Source organism: Daphnia carinata, chromosome 10 (assembly GCF_022539665.2).
Source record: "Daphnia carinata strain CSIRO-1 chromosome 10, CSIRO_AGI_Dcar_HiC_V3, whole genome shotgun sequence".
NCBI classification, from domain to species: Eukaryota; Metazoa; Arthropoda; class Branchiopoda; order Diplostraca; family Daphniidae; genus Daphnia; species Daphnia carinata.
The window spans coordinates 6507987-6529226 of record NC_081340.1 but is presented as its reverse complement, the minus strand read 5'-3'; the positions used below and the strand labels follow the sequence as shown (position 1 = coordinate 6529226).

The window sequence follows — 21240 nt, the reverse complement described above, 5'->3', positions numbered from 1 at the left end:
TTTTTGCTATTGTAACAAAGTCTATTAATTACTCGTACAAAAGATGCATGTTGGAATCACCATTTAAATCATTTGTAGAATTTATTTTGTATAAAAAATACTTAGTGGCAGACCTTAGGGTGTTTAGGGATTGAATGCAGTTCTTTCGAGTTTCTCTGCTTGCTCGCGACCGGAATCACTAGTTTCTTCTCCTTCTTTTTTTTCGGCCGACACCGAAGGTAACACATGTGAAATGAAACTTATTTTACGATAGAGATTTAATTGTGGTTTCCTTTTCTATTAGTCGTAGCAGGAAAATGTCGTCCTCCCACCTCCAGTGGCTCATCACCCGTAATACCAGCTCCTTCGTTTTGAAGAAGCGTAATGTCAAACAGCCTTTCTCCAGGGTAAGAAACTAGACCTCATTGTAGTTTTACCGTTTAATTTCGATAAAATCATAGTGATGCTTTCACCAAGATCGCTGAAGCTAATGCTGAAAACCCTTGAACCCTGAATAATTTTCATATATCCACCTATTGATTGTACAGAACAGCTAATGTTGTTACTCATAGTTCCATATTATTTGCAGGAACCACTCCACTTGACCAACAGGCATTGCTTCAAGTACAACACCTTGGTACACAAGAATGTGATTGGTATTGAACCAGCCAAGGACAAGAATGGATTTGTTGTTGTACAGAAGAGCAAGACCAAAGTGGTAAGCATTATATTTTCGCTTGATGTATCCTCATCTGTAGAAAATGATGTGATTTTTTATCACCAAGATCGCTGAAGCTAATGCTGACAACCCATAAAAACTGAAGTCTCTTATTATTGACTAAGAGTTCTCTATTCAATGCCTATAGTAACAATTATTTTCTGTCTTTTAGTACAAGCCTAAGGCATCCTTGGTCCGATTCCAGATCAAGTCTGGACCCCGTCACACTTTGGCTAAGCTACGCAACATTGTCAAGGGAGGTTACCGCAAGGACTGCAGAACTGCAGTGTTGAAGAAGGCCTCTGCTATCATCCGTTCTGAGAAACCCAGGGCTGCAAAGAAGACCAAGCCCGCCAAGAAAGCTGAATAAGCCTTTGTATGACAAGAGTTGACACAAATAAATTCTTGTGGGTACAAATGGAAAATCATTATTTTATTTTCTTGAATAGTAATTATTTGCAAAAAAATTTTATCCAACAGTAAACCTCAGCTGCAAAAGATAGATACTTCAATAGGGTTTATTTATGGTACAATGAGGATACAAGGATCTCACTCACAGCCAATGAGAAAAAGTACAGGTGATGGATGAGTGAGACGGTAGCATAAAATTCACGATAGTGAATAATTCATTGAAATCACAGTTTCGCACAAGTGGAATGTTGTCTTTTTAAAAGAAGTCAACGTTTGTGTGACAGTACATGAAAACAATTAATCATCGATTTCGATGCAAGGAGGAAAAAAAAAGAAATGTAAACTGTTTTAGTCTGTCTCACCAGCAGAAAAAAAGATGCATGTAGTTAAAATTAACAGTCTCAGACAAAAAAAAAGAGTATTCATATGTCACGAAACAAATAAGTAACGAAAAGAAAAATGCATTCGAGTGTGATTATGACGTTAGATTTTCCACCGAGGTTCTTGGAGAGAATCGCAATTCCAGTTTGCTCATGTCTTCGTCATCATCGGACGGATCAGACACATCCTGTTGATGGGCCAATTTCGAAAAGCCGTTAGTCCCACCCAGTTTCCGATTGACGTGTTCTAATCTTTGAATCTGTCAAAGTTGAATAAAATGCACTTTCATAACGCAGTCTCAAGATGAAATAATTCTTCGTAATTATAGGCGCGTCAACTTGCAAATTGTACAATACCTCAGCTTTTAAATCACCAATTCGATCTTGAAGTTCCCGGACACGGTCGCTGTCTTCAACCATACTCAATTCACCTTCAGTTAACATTTGTTCATTCTGAACACACGAAAAACATTACACACTGTGTGGACGGCATCAAAACGAAAAGAAAAAAAACAAAACATTGTCAACAACAATCTACCTTCATTTCAAGCTGCGATATCTTTTGGCTCAGTTCAGCTACATGTTGCGAGTGTTCGGCATCGTGAATGCGAGCCAACATGGAATCTTCTCTCATCTATTTTACAAAAGGGAAAAGAAATAAACAATCATTTTTAAGAAAATTGCCAGTTCATGGTTGACGGTATCTTCGTGATTCTGTACAAACCTTGGCCTCCAGGTCGGCATATTTCCGTTCGTGTTCTTTGATCTTGGCCTGGTGCTCCTTGTCGAGCCTTTCTGACGCCTCCGTCTTGGCAACCAAGGCCTTGATTTCGTCGTCCTGTCGCCTCAGTTGATTACTCAGCACTTGATTCTGTAAATGGAAACGAGTTTTTATTCACGGCCTCTAATAAATCTTCCCCCTACTGTCGTCAACAGTAGCTTAGTTTCAATTACTTGCGTCTCCAGCTCCATGAGACGCAACCTGAGCTCACGCAGTTCAGTCACGGCTTCCATTTCCCGTAGTCTGATGGTCATTAACTCGTCCGACTTGTTGCCACCGCCAGAAGACGAAGATTTATTATTTTCCCAGAACAGTAATTTCTTTGGAGTGGACTCGAGCGAAGTCGGTTGGTTTTCGGCCGTGTGCTCATCCTGTGTTACGTAGGCAAATATCAAGGTTAACATCATTCCTTTACGATCGATACTATTTATGCTAGCAGCTTTTGGCTCATCACAGATGCACGTTGGAATCGATTCGACTGTGTCGCGTTACGTCAATACTCTAATCGATCTCTTGAAAAGGGCTCGGCCACGTCAAGAGAAACGATCGATAGCGTTTCTGCTGTCATTTGGTGCCCTCCTTAACTGTCGTTGGAGAAGGGGCAGAGAAACTGAATGATTATAATCTCACCTGCAGATGTCGAAGCCATTGAGAACTCAATTCCGAAATTTTAGGACGGAGCTCTTTCAGGGCCAAAGTGGCTTCGGCTTCGCGCAACTTGACGGCAATCAGCTCTTCCTGCAAAGCCAAAACTACATTATCTGGTGTAGCTTCTCGCAGTCGCTTCTTGTCCTAAAAGCCCAAAGTTTCATTTTTTAAATGAACAGAACTGCAAAACGAAATTCAATTACCTCTTCGTGCTCGTGGAGCTGATTCTTCATGTCGCGGATCATGGCTTCCATCTCGGCCTGGCGGAGACGTCCGCCAATCAGCTGCTCTTGAAGGCACTGGATGAGCTCTTCCTTCTGCTTGAGCAGCTCGGCTTGCAGCGACGGCGAAGTCGTTGCCTCCACCTCTAGGGACGACTGTCTGGAATAGGTCTATCGAATTCCGATAAAAAACGAGTTTAAAAACAAAAGAGCGCTTTCAAGTGTAAAATCAGATAAATAATCACGAACCTCTTGTTCCATGTGTTTGAGACGTTGCTGGAGCTCACGTAAATGAGCGTTATTCTCAGCGTCACGTTGCCTGGAAGCTTCCAGCTCCCGTTTCAAGTGGAACGTTGTCTCTTCCTGATCGGCTCGACTGACTTGGCCGCGTACCAGCCGTTCGGCCAGTTCACTTGACTCCGTTTCCAGCATGGATACTTTCTGACGCAGCATGCGGTTCTCGGCTCTTAGCCTCTGTTGTTTTTAAATGAGAAGAAATCACATGCAATACTCTGCGCTTTTTTAAAGTTAAGAATCCAAAATTACCCGGACTTCTTCCTGATCCTCTTGCTCTTTGGTTTTCAGGGCCGTGTAGTCTTTTTCCCACTTTTTCATGCGCTTGGCGCTATATTTGACGTTGTAGGCGGCTGCAAACAGCGGATCTGGGCACGGATCAAATCGAGCCGGAACTTCCTTTTGAAAGTACTACGTAAACAAAAGGAATTCAAGTGGTTATTATTATTTCTTTTTTCTTTTGATTTGTTTGAAAACAATTACCTTGAGCATTCCTTCCATGTCTTGAGAGAGAAGGTCTTCTTTGCCAAAATTCAGAATAGCCACAGCAAGCCGGAAGATGATTTCCATGCCATCGATCAAAAAGGCGTCCATTACCCTTTGTAACACAAAAACAAACACGAATGAACATTTGTTTTCCTTTTTTTTTGTTTAGTTTAAATTGTGTTTGAACGGTCACGATTCTTTAGCCTGACTGTCACGAATGCTGATAGAAATGAAATGAAACAAATTAGGTAATGAAGAGGAAAGTTAGTTGATTCGATGGAATTACGAGTTAGCCCTCGCAGCTCAATACGAGTGAAATTGACGTGAAAAAGGACCAAACAATTTCCTGGGTAGTTTGGCACAAGGCCAAAACGTTTTCTTTTAAAATGCTAACATTATTCCTGAAACGAAAAATTCCAGGAAATGGCACGACGTTATTCATTTCTCTTTTTTTTTTTTTTTGTTTAAACGTGTGTGTTTTGTGCGTCGGCGTGCGTGCGGGTGTAGTAGGTACAATGAGAATTTCCATTTGAGAGTGGGTGGAGGACTACTGGAAAGTGACTTTCCAGAAAGAAACTTTCAATCGTTAGTCACAACAGTCGAAACCCCCATTTTAGGAATAAAAGAAAAACACAGTTGGCAAACAAACGGTACGTTAGGGGAATTCGTATTACCTGCAGGCCACTGAAAGGGTCAACGTAGTGCTGAACAGGGTGAGGAACCAGCTGCTGGCGTACATGCTCGTGTCGAAACTTTGCGACAGGAAGTGGGCGTGGAGATCGGGTATTAATTCCTGTCAATGTAGACCACAACGCATCCAAACATGTGTTTCAAAAATTATTTTTATTTTTTTTTGAGAGTTAAAAAAGAAACATACCTCGACGAGATTCTTTAATTGGTACAAGACCAGACCCAGTTCGGCCATCGAAGGTTTGAAAATCTCTCGCAATCGATATTCCTGCATCAATTTGACAACGACGGCGAAGGCTTCCTCTTCAGGCATCTTGTATCCCCCCCAACGAAAAAAAAACAACAAAACAATTGAAACAATAAAATCAAAATGATAGAATTAAAAAAGAAGAAGCTAACGGAAAATAATATGTTAACAATCGCCTTAAGCTTGCCTTCCTTCAAGATAAAAATTACTGTTGAACGAACGATAGAAAGAAATGTTCAGGTGGGCGTGAACAAATGATGGATGGATGATGATCCGCTAGATTTTTACACGGGTATATTTGTGTGTACCTGCATCAGGAGGATGCCGACGATAAAAGCAGATCCCTGGCAGTAGCCCACCTCACGATCATGCAGCGAGTAGGCTTTCATGACGTTAAAGAGACTCTCCTGGCCCAGGCCATCTTTCTCCTTGAAGAAGTCGTGCTCGGGATACGTGCGGGCGATATCGCGACGAATCACCTATCGAGAAAAAAAAAATGAATGTAAATATTAAAACGACACAGACACACCATCTTTCAATCGATCAGAGATATGGAAAAAAGTACCTTTTCACAGGCCGATGTGGCTTTGATGTATTCGGCGTATTGCGACTTGGCTGGCGAGTCATTTGCGCCGCACAAAAGCGGCCAGACGACGCCTCTAAAATGATGTGGGATTCCTTTGCGAACGAGGTCTTTGACGTAGGCATTGCGCTTCTTGTACGTATTGGACCAGTCGGCTACCAAACGGCCCCAAAGGCTCCACTGATCTTCTTCATTATCGTCTGAACGTGCCTCCTGACTGTTGGCACTGGAACCTGCCCGCGTCAAATACAATGTTCTAAAATGAGGATTTTTTATTTTTAAAACAAATAAGAGTCTCTTGCAAACGTTTAGTTTCCACGCACGAAAGGATAACCAGAGCACTGCCAGCAGCCCCCGCAGCGTTCAGATAACAAAAAAACAAATCCAACCATCTGCTGGGCAGAAGCTTGGCGAGTGTACACACACAGAAAAAAAGATCAAATTCCATGGCGTTTATTCTGCCGCTGTCTGCGCGAAATGGAGGGCTAACAATCTTTCATGTTTTTGTTAGCTATTCAAAAAAAGGGAGGGAGAAAAAAAAAATATGTACGACCTCGTCTTATCGAACCCCGGGATTCCAACAGCGAACGAAAATGAAAACTTTTTTTTTGTGCTCCCGCGGGCAAACAAGAAAGAAAAAAACTTTGATTAGATGTCCAAAAACGGGCAACAAACAACAAAGCTCGGCAGAATGTAAAGAAAATGTCTACATTTTTAGAACATTAAAAAATAAAATAAAAATAAAAATTCTCGGGACTGACATCAAATACTTCCTTTTATGGGTTGATAGTGACGTCATCGACTGTCGTAATCATTTTTTTTTTCGTCGATTACAAATAACAAATAATAGCTGATAAAAGAAAAAAATGTCTTACCGGAATTCAAAGAAATTTGCGACGCATCGGAACTCTTGCGTGAATGTCCAGACGCGATGCTAGTTCCAGTGCCTGCCAACGAGTTCAACGATTTGCTGTCCAGTTCGATCATCCTGTAAATGTTTAAAAACACCCATCATAATAACAATAATAATTTTAAAACAGAAGAAACAAAAAAAATGAAGAAGCGAGTCTCATCAATCAGCCCCCTCTAAAGAAATGTTTAATAAATAGTCAGTTCCTCGTGTATTTCCTGTTCTTACTCCTGTACGATTAATGCTGAGAGGCTCGAAATATACGAACGCACGTCTCCTACAAACACCACAACATTATCAATAATTCATGGTCGTAAAAGGCCTGCGCATCATCAACTATTAAAAGAAATTTTTTTTTTTTTTTTTTCTTTTGAGCTACTTCAAGAAAATAGGCTAAAACCATGTTTGGATATTGCAAGAAAGCGCATGTGTTCCGAACGGACCTCAGAGGTTGACACACTGGACAAAAACAAATGGAACTGTCAACAAAGGACTCCTTATTTTCTTTTGCAAAGACAAAAAACACAAACGAGAAAGGGACGCCAGCTCACGACTGTTGCTGTCTGTGAATATAACTAGTTGTGATGGGCGGATAAGAAGAGAGAGAGAGAGAACGGATACGGTCTCTCCCCATCGCCTAAAAACGGGAATGTTGGAACAGCACAAAAACAGCTGATAAAAAGTCGTGGAAATAGGAGAATGAAAATAACCTATCAAGATAACGCACGTGACACAATCTGAGTGCAAGCTTTTGCGGGAAATTGTGCGTGTAACGTTGAATCCACCGCGGTCTAGACAATAATAATAATAGTTGCCTACCAATAAAAAAATATATAAGACCTTTTAAAAAAAAAATGTTGCATTCGGCGTACACGCACGTGACCTAATGTGTTGTGTGTACAAAAGAGAGACGTGCTCTTTGAGATTTGGACGAAAGAAAAAGTTTTAGTGTGTGTCCTCACCGTTCAAAGTCGACAACATCGGGCACGGCGGCCAAAAGGCTCAAGGGATTGTGGAAGACGTAATCCTCGCCAGTGCCGTTGGATTCTTCGCCATCGTCATCCGACGACGAGTCTAATTCACACAAATCCGGCAACACGGGCGCCATTCATCTACTCACGCTAGCCCTCACCAGTAGTTTTTTTTTTTTTTTTTACTATTATTCAACCGATGATAAACATCAAAAAAGGACGTTTTTCCCTCCCCTCCTATTTCAAAATGTGTCGGATGTGAATAAAGAAGGGGAGGAATTATCCAACTAAAAAATGCATCCGCGCCCTTTTTATGCTCGTTTTTCCACTGGAAAACAACAAACCCTTTTCGCCCCGTACACCGCCTAACCCCCTGCAGCTAAATCTCTTCTTCTTTTCTCCCGAATTTTGTCCAAGTTTTACCTGTTGGAACTAGGTTTTCGAAACAACGTCAAAAAAAAAACAAAAACAATTTAATACCCCTCCCCCATAAGAAAAAAAAAAAAATACTGTTCAAATTTCGGTCGGTCAACTGGAACACAAGTTCGAAAAAGAAAGGAAAACACCAGCTGCGTAATAATAAACCCCGGGTCCGCAGAAAATGACCACCCACACAATCAGGTTCGGTATTGCTGAAACACGCTTTAGTTTTACGTTCTTTTTTTACACACACACACACAGACACACACGACCGGGCAGTGGGGCGTGAAGCCAACGACTGGAGAGAGACTTTTTTTTTCCTTTTTTTGAGAAGAGAGATTGACTGAGTATTGTAGTAGAGAAAAGATAGGGTCGTTCCCATATCCACGCCTTCGAGCCATTTGCCTCTACCCGTACGGGTGTAGGCCGGACCAATCAGCAACGTCTCTTTTTTTCCCCTCCGTGTTTTGGAGAAAAAAAAAAAAAAAGATCTCAGTGGGCACGTAGAGGAATTGAGAGAAGATCATCAGCAGTGGGGCAAGTTAAAAAAGACGACGTTAATGTTGGCAACGTTAACAACGAGACTCGAGCCAAAATATCTTTGGAATTTTTTGGTCTTGAGCACATCCTCATTGTCTTTCCAACATAGTCCTAGCAGACGGGCAAAACAATGTAGTACATTTATTTCCATCCCCTCCTCCTCCCCCCGTGTTCCTACACTAATGGAAATTTTCCAAAACTACCCCGTGACGAAGGATAGCTCGGCTAGTCACGGCTTACGTAGCTTGATTTCGAGCGCAATTGAGAACAATCGTTACGCTTGTATAGTTTAATTGAGACTTTATGAACGAGCTAAAAAAAAAAAAAAAAAAAAAAAGAACTGGAACAAAAAAAAAAAAAAAAAAAAAAAAAAAAAAAAGGATTTAAAGTATTACAAATCACACGAGTTGTCATCATTCTTTTTGTTGTGTGTGGTTGGTTGGTTTTTAGAGTTTCTCATGATGTACGTTCATAAAAATTATTTTGCCCTCGTTCCAGAAGCTCATCATAAACCCATTCGAAAGGCAATGAACGTTCCACCAAAAAAAAAAAAAAAGAAAAGTGTAGCGGGTATATCTCACGCGTTTGGGGGGGTTTGATTGACAAGCCACCGTAATGTGAAAACTCATTAAGCTAATTCATGAATATTGGGGTGTGTGTGTGTGCCACGCCTATATTTTCTGTGCGCTCATTTTCTAATGTTAAAATTCTTACCTATTTGCCTCCTCCAGTTTAGCCAAAAGCGCTGCTTCTTCATCGGGTAGAACGGCAGGCGTTTCGGGTGACGAAGGACTGTAAAATCCATTGGTGCCGTTGTTGTTGTTGTTGTTGTTCAACGAGCACGGCAGACTGCACGGACGGGAACTGCCAGATTTGACCTGCCATTAAAATCAAAGAAAAGAACAATTTCAAACATCGTTAACTATTTTAACCGTAGTTATATATATATACGTATATACTGTATATAAATTAACCGCTAAACGGAGTAACATGTTCCAGTAACCGTAATAACCGACCCAATTTGCTTTTTAAAATTTTTTAAAAATTCTACGTTGACATAACGCTACTACGATAATCATATAACTCTATTGACAGTTCGCTCACACGTTTATTAGGGAACTGTTGACGATCTTTCTTTAAAGAAATAGGAAATGTCTTTGTAGATTTCTTAAACCTAACAAAAAATATCTCATGTTGTGGGGAACGTACACAGCAGGGAAGACGCACCATTTCTCAGCTGTGTCATCGCCACCTATGAAAAACATCTTTCATATTTCTCTCACTTTGCCCGCCCAAAATATTTTTTTGGAGGGGTTTCTTCCAGTCATGAACGATGTAAAATGGAATTTATAATACTATTCATAGGACAAATGAAAGAAAAATGGAGAACAAGCATCGGGGACTATGCCCCCAGAGTTCCAAAAATTTGTATTTTACGCCGTTCTCAGAAATTTCTTTGGGGGTGTAAAAATAAACTGGAGCGTCAAAAGGCTGCTGGCCAACAAACAGCACACTTTGCAAAGAAACACATGGCCCCCCCTTCTAATTTTTCATGCCTCGTTTTATTTTTTGGACAGTAACTATTAAGAATCTCTTGTTAAAACTAGAACTCGAAAATTGTACAACGGGATTTTTTCCTTTTAAATTTAGCGAAGGAAACAACCGACTCAAGCGACCGTGTGATTCAGAACTGAAAATAAACGGGTTGTCTTTTACTGAGGTAAAAAAAAATTTAAAAATCTGAAATATGTTATGACTTGAACGAGTCGTTTGTTCATGTAGAAGAAGAGAAATATTTTTTTGATGAATCATTGTGTGCTTCTGGTTTTGCTGGAAAGGTTCTCAGGATGTTCAGGTAAAGGTGGGGAGAGTCTCGTGCTTTTTTTTTTTTTTTCTTGCTTCGAATTTTATCGCCATACACCCAAAAACTAGAAATAGGGATTTGAACAATTGTAGAAGACATTTCATCGCTCGTTCCGGAATGTGGCGTTACAATCCAATGGATTCGATACGTAAAGAGAGAAAATAACGGCCCTAAAGGATCACGATTTCAACCTCCATTTTTTTCCCCCTCGTGAGAGCGGATTATTATCGTGAAAAACAAAAAATTAGCATTCCAAATATGTTGCATAATACATACCGTAACGGGATCGACGGTGCCTTGTCCATTTCGACCGGCATCATCGAGTTGACATTCTCCCCGATAGATGTCCTTCTTGACGGGCTTGGGCGTCGTCGTCATGGTCGAACTTCCATTGACGTGCGGCTGAGGTGAAGAAGAAGAAGAAGAAGAAAAGACGGCAGACGCAATAGCTTTCAGTGGTGACTGAATTGAACTATTCAAAGACGACGTCGAAGCCATTCCGTCTTCAGTGACTTCTTCCTCCAGGGCCATCAATACCGGCCTGTGAACTGTTCCGACGTCATCGCCAGTCTGCCTATTACTATCCAAAAATAAACAAAAACAAAATTGTTAATGTACAACTCAATGACTCAAATTGTTTTAAAATTAAATTTCTTTCTTTAATAAAAAAGGCGTGTTCTTTTAAAAGAAAATAAATCAATTTTCAAAGAAAAAAACTCCTGTTTTGCGGATGTTTATCGATCGTCTTCCTAATTAATGCTATGCATAGGCTTCAGGAAACCCATCGTAATTGGACTTTTGGTCCTTCGGCCAAAGTGCACGTTTCCTCCCGCAAGCAGGATCTCTTTGTGTGTGTGTGTGTGTGTGTAATGTCAACGTAGATAACGCGACCAAAAGATGAGAAATACCAAACGTCTCGATCGATGGATGTCAACAAAGTTATGATATTGCTATTTGCCAATATCGCACAGCGTTCCAATTTGAAAAAAAAAAGATGGTATGTTTGGAAATCAAGTCGGATACGACAGTGATGATAGGAAAACTGCTGATTCGTCGATCCATTCTTCCCGATGATGTGCTCCCTCAACTGTAGCAAGTGGTACACATATCGATCCTACTTCGTCCCCCCTACGCCATTCGCTACCAACGACTTCAAGTCTATCGTTCAAAAAGAAAAATTGACCATCTAGCTGGAGATTGTCGTGATAGATGTACGCAATGATATTTTAAAAGAAACACAGCGGTAATGCGGAAAGACGTGATTCTTTTTTAATTTGCCCGAAAAAGAAAAAATAATTCACGAGGCGTAGGTTTAAAATAGGCAACTAATTGGGAGTGCTGGATCGTCACGCTCTGTCGGCGGCATAAAGGAGTCACAGAAAACTCATCCGACACTTTTTTTTAGGAAGAGGAGCATCTGAAGCAAAACGGACGACCCCACCGTAGACAGTCAATAAATAAAGACGGGCAAAGCGACGAGCGTAACGAACGAAAAGTTCACCCACATTTTTGCTGTCTGCGTTTTGAATGATGAGAAAATGCACAGCGGTACAGAAACTTATGATTGCATGCAAATGGCCCTGTATTCAAATCATCCGATTCAGCAACCTCCCGTTTTTTAGCCCCATCGCTGTGGCGCACAGAATCAATACTTGAACATGAGTTGCTATTCGACACTGGTACGCACTTGTCACAAATAATCAAGTTCCACGCATCAATCCCAAGCAAGACATTTTTTTTTTTTCGCTTCACAAATCCTATTCGTCCCGAAGAAACTGGAAGAAAAGAGGGAAGCGATTGATTTTATTTTACCCCCATAACACAGTAACCGATGCGAAGAAACTGGAACAAACTGAAACGAGTTGTTTGATGACATTTTGGAATTATCGGGAGCAGCCAAAAGAGTCACACAATAACAAGTTTTTTTTTTGTTGATTCGATGATCGGGGGAGCTTTGTAAAAGTTGAATGAAAATAGATGATTCACGTGATTCCAAAAACTGGAAAGTTGTCATGGACATATCCAGGTCATCCCTTTTCGTTTTTTTTTTTTTTTTTTTTTTTTAATTCCAAAAATTGACCTCTACATTCCAAGGGTTTCTAGACAATCGATTTGAATCTAGTTTTTAAAACCTTGTTAGTCTAATAATGGCATATTTAAAAAGAATGTCGACAAAGGCCAACACACATAAATTTTTTCGATTTTTGTTTCTGTACCCGAAAGGAAGGTCACGTTTGTTTCACTTTGATTTTTTTTTTTTTATACGGCGGGAATTTAAAACTGCCCTTTCCCTCTCAATTGAAGATAACAATAGAATATTAAAAGCTAATTCGAAAATGTTGCAACCGTTCTTTGTTTTCAAAGTGACGATCTACTAAACGGCAGGGAGAGAGTTGAAACACGCGATAGCTACTGCAAAACCGTATCACGGGTAAATGTTATTTTTGCACGCTTTCCCTCGAGAGCCATCAAAAGACTAGGGCGTCGGCTTGATAGTGGCGCCGCCAGTATTTGAAAAGAAAAACCCTCTTTCCAAAATAGCAACGGTCACGAACTTTTTCGGGATTTCTTTTTATGACCTTTCCCTTTCACCAAAAAAAAAAAATAAAAAAGCGTCTCTGCTTCACTTGTAATCACTCTTTTTCTAATGTGCGTTCAAGCCGATCAGCTTCGTTCATCACTCACGACCTACTGATTCATCCGTCATGTCATCCCTCGTTCGTCCAAAGATTGATTTACAACACATTCTTTTTATGTGAGCACAGCAATTTCTTTACACACACAAAAAAAAGACATTCGATGAGAAAATGTTAAACTAAATCGAGTGTCGATTGTGTTTTTGCGTGGGAACGCGGTCGGGGTGCCAACCCTGACACGAAAAAGCGAAGATGTTGAACGCAAAAAAAACAGAAATTTGTTTCGTTTTTACCAGGTCACAATTGGCGATGGTGGAATTTTATGCGCCGATCTGTAAATCCATAGCTTTTGAATCACCATAATTGATGATGGATTGCGTTTTGTGTACAAACAACAAACTGAAATCTCATTGGCTAAAGCACAAAACTCACTCAAGAATGTCTGGAAAAAAAAACAAGAACAACTGTACGGCAAGCTGGAACAATCACGACTGAAGAGTCTTCATGAACGTACTCAACACGTTATTCTGCCAAAGAAGGAAAAAAAAAGGTTCCGTTCATCGAACCAAGTGCAACGACACAGACTGGCAAACTCCTTTTTAAAATGAACGTAATAGACACACAGACCAAAGTGATCGCTCTAGGCCATCCAGTGAAAAAAAAAAGCCTCCTGGCCGTGAAAAAAGGAGGAGCTTGAGGGGAAGTCAATAGAAAGGATGAAAAATAATAATTTTTTGGCAAGGGGCTATTACAACAGTTACTTGATCGGTTTACGATGATGGTGTGCGCACCTTTCACTTGGACGCCATTCTCCACTGCCGGGTTAAGTACCTATGTAATGATCACAACCTTTCACCTATTTTCTCCCGAAAAAAGAAAAAGCTGTTTGGCAACTTTCGCCTCCCCCACTCACCAAAAATCATTTAAATGTGTTCCCTTTCCCTTTTTGAAATGATGCCTATTTTCATATGCATCCTGGTTCTCTCTGAACAGCTGATGAGAGAGGCAGGACATGGAACTCATTTGATGCAGTTGACTGCCAATGGATTTCAAATCGGCCTTCTACTGTTGACGAAGCCTATATAATCAAAGGCCCTCTGGTCATGGCCATTTTCACGCGCGCAAAAAAACAAAACAAAAGACAATTCGGCGTTTGGGTGACCGTGACACGATGAAACGCTGGTCCAACAAGCCGCTTAGACGCGCGTCATTTATTATTTGATGAAAAAAAGGAAGAAGATACCGAAACGGTGCCGCCCGTCCATCAACAGTAAAAAAAAAATGGGCAAAGCCGGCCTTGTATGTTAGATGGTAAACACGCAGTTTGATGGCCATTTCGGAATTTTCTCTATAGAGAAAAACACGCAAAAAAGGGGAGACCTATTTTATCCGACGTGTTGTTAGTACAAAAATGTTGATATCATCATTAACATCATCCTAAAATGGCCTTACAAGACAAAAAATTGATGATGAAAACATCGATTGAGGACAACCAATTTTTTTTTTGAAATATTAATAAAAAAAAAAAAAAAAAGACAAGGCGAATTTGAAATTGTCGCCTACGCAAACAACAAAAATGGCTGCCATTTTCTCGATGCACAACATGCGCAGATTGAGGATCCAAACAGCAATATTTTCTCTCATCTCTCCCACACACGTTGACCGATAACGCAGAAGAAAGGCTATAAAACTCTTTTTTCGGTAGGTACAATAAATAAAATACTATTCCCTTAAAAATGCGCATTGCTCGAAAAATGCCCCCAGTCCATAAACATTTTGTTTGCGCATCCTCCCCCCACTTTTTTTTTCCTTCCTTGTTATTTGCTGTTAAAAAGAGATGATGCAAAAATTTTCATGACTCAAGTCGTAAACTGTTGGCTATTTCCTCCTCCCCCCTTTTATTTATCCTTAAGAACATAACACATCTGTAATGTGTCACGTTTTTTTAACAGTCGAAGATGCGGCGGACAACAACCCGCTAGAGTCCGCTGGCCCCGATCCCCCCCAACAACAACAACAGATTTGTACGCAATTGACTCCCACAGTTAAGCGAATAATCGATTTTTGTCGGGTGTGCGTCGATGACCGCACCCGGTAAACGCGTGAGGGTGTCGTGCAAACAGCCAATAACACGCGATTTTTTCTTTTCCGGGTGTCAACAGACTTTTCCTCTTTTGAACAATTTATTATCTCGCTCGTTCTCCCCGTCATTAGCAAAATGAAATAGCTCGCGTGTCCCGATTTTTCAGAACGATAAACGAGTTTTTTTTTTAAGCATTGGATTTGAATAATTTAGCTCCGTGTTTATCCTTTACCGGTCGCTGTTTATTTAGAGGGCACTTAATTCAACCAGAACCTAACCGGAATTGCTCGAGCTACTTTTGTTCTTCAACGTTCAATCACCCCGTTCGTTTTCGAACCGATGAAAGCGATAATGACATCAAAGTGAAAGGACCTTTTTTTTTTTTATCGTTAAAGAAAAATTAGCCAAAAGGATTACCCCAAAGGGTAGTAGAAAAAAGAAAAACTAAGAATTAATGACAGTGAGTCTGTTATAGCTATCATCAAAGACCAATCAGGAGGGATCCTAGCTCGTGTTACACAAAAAGAAGAAGTTGATGGCTTTTTAGCGTCCAAAAGAAAATGAGAAAGACATTCGTTGCAGACACACACTCTAGAGATGATGACGTGTGTTATTCTCTTTTTCGCGGTCACGGAGTTAATGACGGTTATTTTTGAAGGATTCTTTTTCCTACGGATACAGAAATCCTTTTGGGACGAGTGCAAAGAAGCTCACAGATAATCACTAGTGTCTTCTCAGGAAAACAAGCGACCATTGATTTTTCTCCGGCATGGGACTGGACGCTTGGGATTGCGGATGAAGCTGTAACACGCGAAACCTATCCACTACCCATCAGGCAATTCATTTCGCGGGCAAATGATTACGGCACACATACAAAAATAAAGCAATCTAGGTTGAACCATCAACAAAATAATTACGCGATGTTCATCATTTCCTGGCCCGGTCAAACGACGTAACTCATTAGCAACGCAAGAATTTTTAGGAAGGGGGGTGCCATGAAAATGCTATTATTAAAAGCAGTTTGTGGAGGGAAAAGCTATTAGTAATTACGATAATCTTTTTGTTTGGTAGGTTTTTTTTTTTTTTTATAAAACCGGTGGCAGCTGGTGGCAATGAGAGATAACCGTCCGCAATTGCCAGCTCGGAAAAAGCACACCAACTTTGGAATTGTTTAGAGAGCTATGGAAGAATAAAAACAAAAACGAATGCAATCCTCTCGCTTCTAAGAGAAAACTTGTACATCTCCATTTCGTGACGTGTGTAAAAAAAAAAAATAAATCAAAAGTGCTATGACTGCAGGGTACTTTTGTTGGCTGATGGAAGCGGGATCCATCAAAAAAAGAAAGAAGAGCTTTCAAGACTAAAAACAAATATACTACACCCCCCTCCCGTAGGGGTATATACAAAGGGAGAGACATACATAGAATTTGGCACTAAACAATAACATCGTCTTGAGATGCTGGATCGATTCCGGCCAAAGTTAGCTCACCCTTCCCTATGTATAACATTTTTTTGTTGTTGTTGTCTGTCCAATAGAAAATGGATCGAAATGCTGTGCATTTGTTGTTCAATGTTATTTCCATGCGCATTGTAGAACTGACTGCTACGTCAGCTGGGGTGACTCGTGCACGACATTGAGGCTTTAAAGGATAAAATGCCCTAGTGACCCGACACTCTGGTTTCCTCCTCATTTCTTATTGTTGTTTGCAAATACACGATTTTTCATTCCGGTTAAGAACGATAGGGGTGAACGAATCATTTCAAACTGACATCTCAAAAACTAGAAAAAATGTTTATAGGTTACAATACCATATTCGTTTGAGGAAGAGAGACAAGGGCAACTTGTTTTCACGAAAACAACCTGGATCACGCAGTTGGGTATGTGAACCAAGTACAGCTCTTTTTGTTGTTAGAAGCGGAAGATGAATTAAGATTACCGTTACTAACCGGATACAGTTGAGTGAACGCACAAAGGCTCGAAAAAGAAAAATTAACAAAAGAAGAAAGAAATATATCAGGATGGCAAAAAAGAAAAAGAGCTGTACTTTTTTTTTTGTAATAAGAAAAAAAAAAAAAAAAAAAAAGGGCGTAGTCGATTCAGCTATACGACAAAGTTAATCAAGCCCAACAGGACGCCAGAGGATTATGATTGGACGGCGTGATAATAATAATAATAGTAGAGCTTTTGTTGTATATAGAATCCCATTTTTACTCGAGAGAACAAAAGAACTGGCGAAAAAAAATAAATCCCGGCTAAGACCACGTGACACTTGATTCATCCAGCGGGATAAAATTCCCCAAACGTCACCCCAACGGGAAAAGAAAAAAAAAAGCCGGAAAAAAAATGAACGCATTAAATACGTATCACATAACGGTGAATGAATTGAACGTCTCGTGATGTTGCCCCATTAGACACACACACGTTTCAAACTCTACAAATGCTGTTGAATAAAAAAAAATCCTTGACTCTTTGAGAAGTTGGAGGACACACCAAACGAGAGAAAGCAGAAACTTAACAACGAAACGGGACCTTGGAATAAAAAAAAAAAATACATCGTCGAAAATGAGCCGACATGACCGTCATCCTTCGCCGAAAGAGAAGAACAAAAGGGAAAAGAACAAACGAATTCACGTGCCTTGACGACAGCTCGCATGTGACACCTCATTTACACACGAGCTCGTATTACGCTGTTTTACGTCATTTAAAAAAGCTGTATGCAAAATAAGTGGGTCCTTTCGTTGTTGGGAGTTGACCAACTGTATTTGAAGATCCCGTTTTCGACTTGTATCCCGTTTTAAACGAAATCGTTCGTGATCTATCAGTTGGAACCGTAGGAAGATGTGAGCAATAATATCGGAACTCTTCGTGGGAAAACGGGATTATCAAAAAGAGGTAGCCATTGCTCTTCGAAATTGTGAAAACCAATTTCTTTGGAAAAAAAAAAAAGCGGCCACACAATTTTCAGTTTCAAAAAAAATTTGAGGAAAATTTCACATCAAAAATTGTCAGACAGGAACCGAATGAGAAGCTAAACCGGAGCCAAAGTTTGGCCAAGCGATACGAGCAATGACTCTACACGCACACACACAAATAAAGGCAATAAAAGTCGCCATAAAAACAAGATACAATAAAAAAAAAATGAACCAAACAAAAAAGAAAAAAAGAAGTAAGAAAACAATAGGTGTGTTACTGTCACTGCGAGGGCCGCCATGTGAAAGACATTTTGGATTGGATACGCCCATATGGGTAGAATGCCACTACGCCATAACATCACACACGTCAATTATCAACTCTCTCTCTCTCTTCTTTTGATCAAAGTGAGAGTTAATAAATCTGTCAAACTATCCGAATTTGTTTTAAGTATTTAAAAACAAAAGGGCATTTCGAAAAAAAAAACAAAAAAACAAGAGGGGCCGCGAAGCACATGCGCATTTGGTTTCCCAACGGTCACAATACCTTGACACGATCCTTGAATGTTTGTTGAAAAAAAAACCTCCCCCTTTTGAAATGTTGATTGGCTATTTTGGAACGACAAAGACAAATAAACCTCTCGAAACCCAATTTTTGGTTCAAAATATATTTGTTTTCTTTTCCTTCTCCCTTTCTCTAATCCTCCAATTTTATTATTCTACACGGAATAAACGACATTTGCCCACTTCCGGTGGCGACTGATTGCAACATATTCGTCTACGACGAAAAAAAAAAAAAAGAATCATACGCAACACGTTTCGGTTGATCCCCACGGCCTCGTGGGTATACATATCTTTTATAAACCGACGAAAAAAGAAAACTTTCATTGGCCTCCCTTGTGCGTGAAATCTAGGACAACGTGCCTTAAGTCCGTGTAAGTCTCAGGTATGTAGATGAGTCCCCCCCCTCCACCTTCCCCACTCCTTGTTGGAGAATTCGCACAGCTAGTCAAAAAGACACCTGGCGTTTCTGACGCACCTGCAGATCTATCAAAACGGATGACGAAAGAATTTTGATAGAACTCGTTCGCTTCACTTTTCATTAAAAAGAAAGATGAGAAACACAACCAAAAATGGGGAAGAAGAACAACACACACACAAAAAAGAAAACGGGATGACACCTGAAAGCGAGAGAGGAAGATAGCCTAAGGCCAGTCTTCGAGACATCAAAAAAAGTTGGTGTGTGTATGTGCTACCTTCCTTTTTTTTCCCCTCCCCTTTTGGTTTTTGGATGCTTTCGTCAGGTGAGTGAACTCGCAAACGGCCTAACGTTTCTACTCGCCCAACAGAACAACGATTTGAAAGAAAACACACAAAAATGATACAAATAGTCGTGTGTACACACTCGAGTACTTACCAAAAGATGTGGGCTTTGTCTGGTGATGTCTGAAGATGTTTCGTGTGTGTGGGCGAACTGAAAACGTGTAGGGGGTTGATTTCTTGTCAAAACCAGCAGACGAGAAACACACCAGACGAAAACACGACCGCTTTAAGTCTATCTGACCTCGACGATGTGGGTTTTCAAAAAAAAAAAAAAAGGTTCTCCACACATAGCCAACACCACCCAACAACTGTGGTGTCTTGCACAGCTCACGAACGACTTCTGCCGTACACGTTCTGCCTCACGAACTGAACACACATTCTGGGGGCTGCCTCTTGGCTCCGTTCCCAACCTGCGCGCCCATTTCTATTCTTTTTTGCACTTCCGTCAGGTGATTTCAAGACATCTAGCGGTCGATATTGCAAGTTTCTAAATTTATACTTAGATGGCGTTAGCAGTTCGGGAATGGAGAAAAACAAAAGTTTCCCTCATTTTTTCCAACCGTGTGTCGTTCGTGCGTTCTTACGGTTTCTCTCCTTTCGACAATATTCGTACACAAACACTCACATACATTGTATGTGTGCATGTTAAAACAAGTCCACGTACCGTTGGCACACTCACACACAGTATGTGTTCCATGAAAAAACGATAAAAAAGAAGACCTTCACGTGGTGGACTGACCGACTGCCTTGAATTTTTTTGTCATCAAACCGGGATATGATTCCAACTAGGCATTCCACCTTTCCTCGATATCCGGCTTTACTTTTTGGGGGTAAGTACGACAAAAGAAGAAGCCAAAGATGTATTCCTCATACTTTTTTTTTATGCAGTCGAATCAACGGTAAATTTTCAATAAAAAAAATTGACTCAATTTCGTTCATCCCCCTTTCCATCCTAAAATGAGTTGCTTGACGTAATATTAGTGCATTAAGTCAATGGGCCACAATATGTTGACGTCTATTTCCTTTTAAGCTGGGCACCAGTCCGTATCGAGGAGGCGGAATTACGACAGACAGCACGCAGCCAACGGGAAAAAAAAAGAGGAACATTCGCCCAGCTGACATTCCGACCCCAAATCATGCACATTCTTTAAGGAAGCGAGAATCTATATCAGAAGACCTTTTTTTTCCTGCTACCGTCATCCGGCCGTGGAATCGATACAGTTACAGGGAAATGAAAATGAGCTTCCTCCCCTTTTAGACATGTATCGTGTCCCTGGTAATCTCTTCCATGAGTGCCAAAGACACAGGAAAGAAACGTGTCAAACACAATGGCAAAAGTTTTTTCCTTTTGTCACAAGAGGCTTCGTCGTCATCTAGCTGTAATCTCACTTTGGAACCGTGTAATCGATTTAGAGCTCAAGAAATTCCTTGGAACTGAAAATGTGATTATTCTGCAGACGAAAACTGCTCGATTTTTTGTTTTGAAAAATTTGGAAAGAGCTCCATGAAAACGACGAGGCCTCTGGGACCCACAAAAAAAGGAAGTATTATGAACGACTGTTTATATTTGAACCAGCAGCAGCTCAGAATATGGGGCTTTAACAATAGCTCTCAGCAAAAGAGTTCCTCGCCTTTTGCACCCCTCACAACTCAGTCATTCAAAAATGTCGGTTTGGAGTTTTTCGAGTGATGAGAACTCACAAACGGAGGGGGGTTCGGTCCGATGAATAGCCTTAGCACGCTCCAGCTGGCGATCTATATATACGAGACAGAAGGAGAGGCTCGTGTTGCTGTGTGAACATTGTCAAAAGGTAGATAACAAAATCCCGTGCCTAATTAGCGCGTTACTGTTACACAAGAAGAAAAGTGAGAACCTCAAAGTCAAAGAAATATCACTCGTCAGAGTCTTTAATTTGTCTGACTCTTGGGGTCAGCAGTATCCAGCTGTTTTGGCGCTAAGAAAATAAATGCTTTCTTACACAAATCCGTCCTCGTAGTTCCAGTTGAATCATTTCTGTCAGTATTTTTTTTTCTTCATGCGATTTTTGTTCTTTTAATGTTTACTAGAACATCACGGTTATAATTTGTTTGCTCAGCAGCAGTTCTATCTAGACAAACATAGTACGTATCCGTTGTATGGCTACT

At 40.5% G+C, this 21240-nt stretch overlaps 2 protein-coding genes and 1 long non-coding RNA gene across 8 annotated transcripts in view; 2 read left to right on the top strand and 1 right to left on the bottom strand.

Annotated features, from left to right (window-relative positions):
* The window catches only part of LOC130701376 (large ribosomal subunit protein eL28-like), a 53272-nt gene extending 51488 nt beyond the window's left edge, over positions 1–1784 (top strand). For 2 of the 4 annotated variants that reach the window (XM_057523333.2, XM_059497391.1), the window contains exons 2-4: positions 286–386; positions 569–697; positions 870–1784. In XM_057523333.2, the coding sequence (XP_057379316.1) occupies positions 297–386; positions 569–697; positions 870–1067 (417 nt within the window). In that variant the 5' untranslated portion in view covers positions 286–296 and the 3' untranslated portion in view covers positions 1068–1784. Of the gene's footprint in view, positions 1–116; positions 219–283; positions 387–568; positions 698–869 lie in introns of those variants that run through there. The other 2 variants (XM_059497389.1, XM_059497390.1) reach the window with 2 other exon arrangements.
* On the bottom strand, positions 1200–19410 carry LOC130701498 (ecotropic viral integration site 5 ortholog-like). Of its 3 annotated transcripts, none has more exons than XM_057523467.2 (18): positions 19190–19410; positions 10420–10723; positions 8994–9157; positions 6314–6426; positions 5421–5671; positions 5164–5334; positions 4796–4921; positions 4593–4711; positions 3916–4030; positions 3685–3843; positions 3388–3612; positions 3121–3309; positions 2900–3061; positions 2443–2640; positions 2213–2359; positions 2027–2122; positions 1846–1941; positions 1200–1748 (listed from the first exon to the last, which is right to left on the bottom strand). In XM_057523467.2, exons 2-18 carry the CDS (start codon positions 10672–10674, stop codon positions 1584–1586), a joined length of 2751 nt encoding a protein of 916 aa, XP_057379450.1. In that variant the 5' UTR covers positions 10675–10723; positions 19190–19410; the 3' UTR covers positions 1200–1583. The 3 variants fall into 3 exon arrangements, with proteins under 3 accessions (XP_057379450.1, XP_057379449.1, XP_057379451.1); XM_057523466.2 differs by lacking the exon at positions 19190–19410 and adding an exon at positions 13073–13218; XM_057523468.2 differs by lacking the exons at positions 8994–9157; positions 10420–10723; positions 19190–19410 and adding an exon at positions 7311–7471.
* A 105-nt stretch (positions 19411–19515) lies between these two features.
* On the top strand, positions 19516–21079 carry LOC130701554 (uncharacterized). The gene is made up of 2 exons (XR_009004099.2): positions 19516–19925; positions 20126–21079. It is a non-coding gene; the product is annotated as an uncharacterized LOC130701554 (long non-coding RNA).
* Positions 21080–21240: the final 161 nt, after the last annotated feature.

What these genes read in the sequence shown, in the direction of transcription:
- LOC130701498 (XM_057523466.2), bottom strand. Translation starts at nt 13,140, where the DNA reads ATGGTGATTCAAAAGCTATGGATTTACAGATCGGCGCATAAAATTCCA. An exon ending in TCAAACACATGGAACAAGAG is followed by an intron (nt 3,310 to 3,387) that starts GTTCGTGATTAT and finishes GGAATTCGATAG; the next exon opens with ACCTATTCCAGACAGTCGTC. An exon ending in TTGGTGATTTAAAAGCTGAG is followed by an intron (nt 1,749 to 1,845) that starts GTATTGTACAAT and finishes CAACTTTGACAG; the next exon opens with ATTCAAAGATTAGAACACGT.